At 32.0% G+C, this 4,651-nt stretch overlaps 1 protein-coding gene across 2 annotated transcripts in view; it reads right to left on the bottom strand.

Annotated features, from left to right (window-relative positions):
• The window catches only part of LOC108738057, a 57,927-nt gene that overhangs the window by 10,248 nt on the left and 43,028 nt on the right, over positions 1 to 4,651 (bottom strand). For both annotated transcript variants that reach the window (XM_025975775.1, XM_025975774.1), the window contains exons 18-19: positions 2,017 to 2,222; positions 1,758 to 1,953 (exon numbers count right to left, since the gene is read on the bottom strand). In XM_025975775.1, coding sequence (XP_025831560.1) covers positions 1,758 to 1,953; positions 2,017 to 2,222 — 402 coding nt within the window. The remainder of the gene's footprint in view (positions 1 to 1,757; positions 1,954 to 2,016; positions 2,223 to 4,651) is intronic.

Raw genomic sequence — 4,651 nt, 5'->3', positions numbered from 1 at the left:
ACAACGCCTACCACGTTCGCGTAACCGACATGCTCACGACTGGCGCACGCGCAGCGGCCGTGTGCTGTAGGCATTAGACGCTTTTTGGATGGGTGAAATCTAGTGCGTTCGCGTAACCGACATGCTCACGACTGGCGCACGCGCAGCGGCCGTGTGCTGTAGGCGTTAGACGCTTTGTGGATGGGTGAAATCTAGTGCGTTCGCGTCACCGACATGCTTGTAGCAGTATATATCTGAGTATATCTGTATCTATACAGAGAATTGTTGAAATTAATGATGACAATGATGCAAACAATGTTAAAAATCAAGTACATTGAAATTTATGTAAATATTTGAATAATAAAAAACCATATAAACATGCATATGATTGATAACAGAATCATGTTGATAATTTTTATTCAAACACTGTGAAATTTCAAATTTTAATACTAAAAGTTCTAAGTTTTCACTTCTATCGGCAGTCCCTGTGAGTGTCAATAGATGTGAAAACCAGATTGATGTTGATAATTTTTATTCAAACATTGTGAAATTTCAAATTTTAATACTAAAAGTTTTAAGTTTTCACTTCTATCGGAAGTCCCTATAACTGCCAATTTTTTTCTTTTTAACAATTAACTCCTCCTTTTAAATTTTGCTAATACTTAATCTTCAAGAGTAGAGTTAGTTCCTCTACAGTTCTACGACAAATAACTAAATCCGTAACCAACCTGTCAACCTGAGCGAGTATTTTATAAAATTATATCTTTATAGTTAATTGTGTGTTTTATTTCTCACTAGTAAACGCCAAAACAGATTTAAGTTTTAATTTTTTAAGTTGATAGTTTAAAAAAACTTAATATGACAGCACCATTTTGTGTGAAATTTGCAAGCAGCCTTATTTAAATTACTATCAAGAGTAATATTGGTAATTAAGTAATTATAAATTTAAAAATCAAACTATCATAGTTATAGTATCAAATTCCATCAAACAGTTACAAAAATTAACTTAAGCCCTTTCTGCAAGTTTTTGAAGATTTACCAAAAAGAATTTGTTTCCAAAATTGGCTTCTCCTCTGAAAGGAAATTTGTTCTTTATAATCAGAGAAGTAGACTTGGTAATTGATTTAAAATAGACTTGATACAATCCCACTTTACTAAGATAGTTCAAGAAGGAATTCTGTTCGCTGTCCTCAAAAGTACCTTAAAAGTATCGGAAGTTGATTTAAAAATATACAAGCATTTATTAAAATAAAACACAAAAAGTTTCATGAAAATATATTATAAACACGATAATATTGTTTCGCCACACAGTGACATCATCATGTGATGAGTATATACTCGTGTTTACAATATATTTTCATAAAATTTTTTGTGTGTTCTATGGATAAATTTCAACATGTAACAGCTACTACCTACATAGTTTATACAAGTATTTTGAATATGACCATAATTGTGGTTGCACTGATTAAGTACTTGCAGAAATATTTTTTAAAACATAATTTGTATATTAATTTCTTCTCTTTTGTTGGTGTTTAGATGTTGAAAGGAATGCATTTCTGAATTAAATCAGATAAAAAAGGTAATTTTATTAAAAATTCACCNCTATTTGTTATGCTTATATCTGTTTTCTTTAAATGAGACAGTAAGATTGAGTATTATAAAAAAATTACCACGCAAAGCGGAAATGCACCAGTTAGTTCTTTATATGTTGTAGTTATACAACAAAAGAAAAATAAACAGTTTTTAATATATGACGGACAATTGATAACGTAGTTTACCTTAATAGTTTGTGCATAGCACAAATCTGCTTCTATAATTCTGCCAAGATGTAAATTAACCAGTGTTAAATATGCCCAAATTTCAGCTAAATTATTATCGTAAATGTTAGCTTGAGTAAAACACTCTTCAGCGCTAAGGAAATCGTATTTATGAAAATAATGAAGTCCAGCCATAAGCCAAGTGTAAGCTGAAGGACTAAAAAATAATACGACATTTATAAGTTTTTGAAAAGAAAAATACGTGCAAGTATATATAAACCTCAATTTGCATGGCAAAAGAATCATTTTTAGAGCAGAGGTGTCATTACCAAGTGCTTTATAAGCCATTGACGAATTAATGTAAATTAAGTGAACATCTTCTGGACGGTTAAATAACTGTAAGACTCGTTCGTAATTTTCGTTTGCTTTTTCAAATTTTTTCTGTTGAAAATAGCAGTGACCTTCTAAACCTAACACTGCATAATCCTAAAATTGAAATAACTTGTTTATTGAAATCGTAGCTACGGTAAGGTTTGTAAAGAGTTCGTACGGTTCTTTTTCAATGTATTCTTAGTTATACCCAATTACTTCCGAAAAATGCTGGTAGTACATGTTATACAATATACTACTAGTGCTACTTCTGCTGCTACTGCTACTGCTACTGCTACTACTTTGCTACTGTTACTGCTACTGCTACTGCTACCACTAATCATTCTGCGGTTGGATAATTATAAAACATTTACACTAAGAATTGAAGAAGAATAAAAGAGTTACTTTTTAATGTTTCAACCAGCGTTGAATTCATTTATTCTTACTTTTCTAAAAAAGTGCTTACATGTATACATCCATCGCCAATAAGGAATTTGCATAAACTAATAAATAATTATTTACTACTCTGACTCTGTTACTTTCTTACATTGATATCGGTACAATGTGGCACTGGTGTAGAAGCAATTTCAATTAGCTGTTTATAGCTGCTTCAGCAGTGGCGTCGCATACAAAATTTTGACAACGTATTTATGTATAGGTGCAAAAGCATGTGTTATGCAAACTTTCAAAGAAAAAACTGTAACTGACTCGAAGAAGAAACAGTTAAGTCGTATTGATTTGTATCTTGAGTTGCTGCCCTCAAACCCGAATGGAGAGTATTTGTTCCACTTGTATTTTCTTGTGAACATAATCATTTCTCTATTCCTGTTACCTCTAACATAATTAATTATCTGGGTTTTTATCTTTTGCTATTTTTATTGACATTTGACCTTCTTGCAACTGATTAGTTGGTTTTAATTAATGTTAGGGTAGTTTTCTTTCTATTGTTGTATTGTCCGTCAAATGGTGGTCAAATTTGAACTTGAATGAGGGAATAGTGCACGCGGATTGTAACATTTCTTGTTAAAATCGTTAAATCCAATCAGGAGATTTGATTGTCTTAAGATAAATACTACTCCATTTATATTGTTTACAAACATCAATTTTCAAAAATGATTCATATACCTAAAATAAATGGTGGTGCACTATTCTATAGATCATGGGCACATGCAAAGCCAATTGTAGTAGGTAACATGTAAGTTCCTAGAAGACCAGTCCTTTGATAAGAAATCGAATACACATCAGTTGGCAAAATGTAATAACATTTCAAACAAATATTTTGGATTGTGTTTTCATTATTTGCCAATGAAATCTGTTTTATACAAATATACATATATATATATATGTACATACATACATACATACATGTATTATAGACCAATTCTGAATCTAACCAAGCCGATATTTTAGAATGAAATTGTCCTACATTTCCAATTACGTCAGCATGAAGTCATACATAAAAGCTGGTGGGGAGCAAGTAGGTCAAATAGGGTGCGATGCCCTGGCCTCCAGGACGTTGCATTATTTCATTCTGGATTTCGGTCCAGCTCTGCAAGCAGTCAATTCAAAAGTATGAAAGGTTACCCCACCACTTTATCACCAAACGTTACAACAAGAAAATAACTATCCTTTTTAACACCCTCCGATTCACTATTATAAATACGCTAGATACAAAAAAATCAATATTTCTCATTTAGCCTTTTGAACAAAAATACAGTAACTCGAATGATGTTAATCATAATTTTAAAAACAAAACTGGTTTAACGCTGAATCAGGAAAAATTGAATCCTTGTGAAGGATATAAGGGACTAGCGCTTTTAATAAAAAGAAATATCACTTTTGTGCTGTAAATTAGAAATTCGAAAGCGAGTATTAAAGGTATACGTTTGGAGCAGGGCTCTGTACGGGTGTAAAGTTGACGCGGCGATGCCGAATTCCCTCCCGCAGGTAGTTTTGGTTAAAATATAGATAGTCGAATTCCCTCCCGGGTACTAGCCGAGTACCTTCCCGTTCGTATCAGCTCCGATAATTAAGTTAACGACTACTTACCGATTTTATTTATCGAAAATAAATATATATTTATAGTGCACTTCAGTACTTCAGTAAATTAAAGATAAAATAATTTCATAAATAATACACATATCAGTTATGAAATGTTTATTTATTTAATTTTAAAATGGTTTCCCACTACCCTAACGCTTAACAAATTCAATGTTTGGAAATTCGTGTGCGTCTAGCTTTTTGATGCAATCATCCAGAAAAACTTTATTAGTTTTAGTTTGTCTTGTATTTGACCAATAGAAGGGTAGTCCGATAAAATTATTATTGTTATTGTGGTGTCTATAATATATGAATAATATTAAGATTAATATGTGATGTGAGGCTGTATTATTTAAACAACTCTTTATGACTTTATAGTGGTAATTAGCACTCAAGGTCCGCCGCCGTTGGGAGGCAATTGATGTATAATTAGGAGGGAATTCGACATACCGAAAATTTTAACCCTAATTAAAAACAGGTATATGGGAGGGAACTAGGCATTATCC

The sequence above is a fragment of the Agrilus planipennis genome, unplaced genomic scaffold (genome assembly GCF_000699045.2).
Source record: "Agrilus planipennis isolate EAB-ADULT unplaced genomic scaffold, Apla_2.0 scaffold153, whole genome shotgun sequence".
Classification (NCBI taxonomy): Eukaryota; Metazoa; Arthropoda; class Insecta; order Coleoptera; family Buprestidae; genus Agrilus; species Agrilus planipennis.
This window is presented reverse-complemented; position numbering and strand designations above follow the sequence as displayed.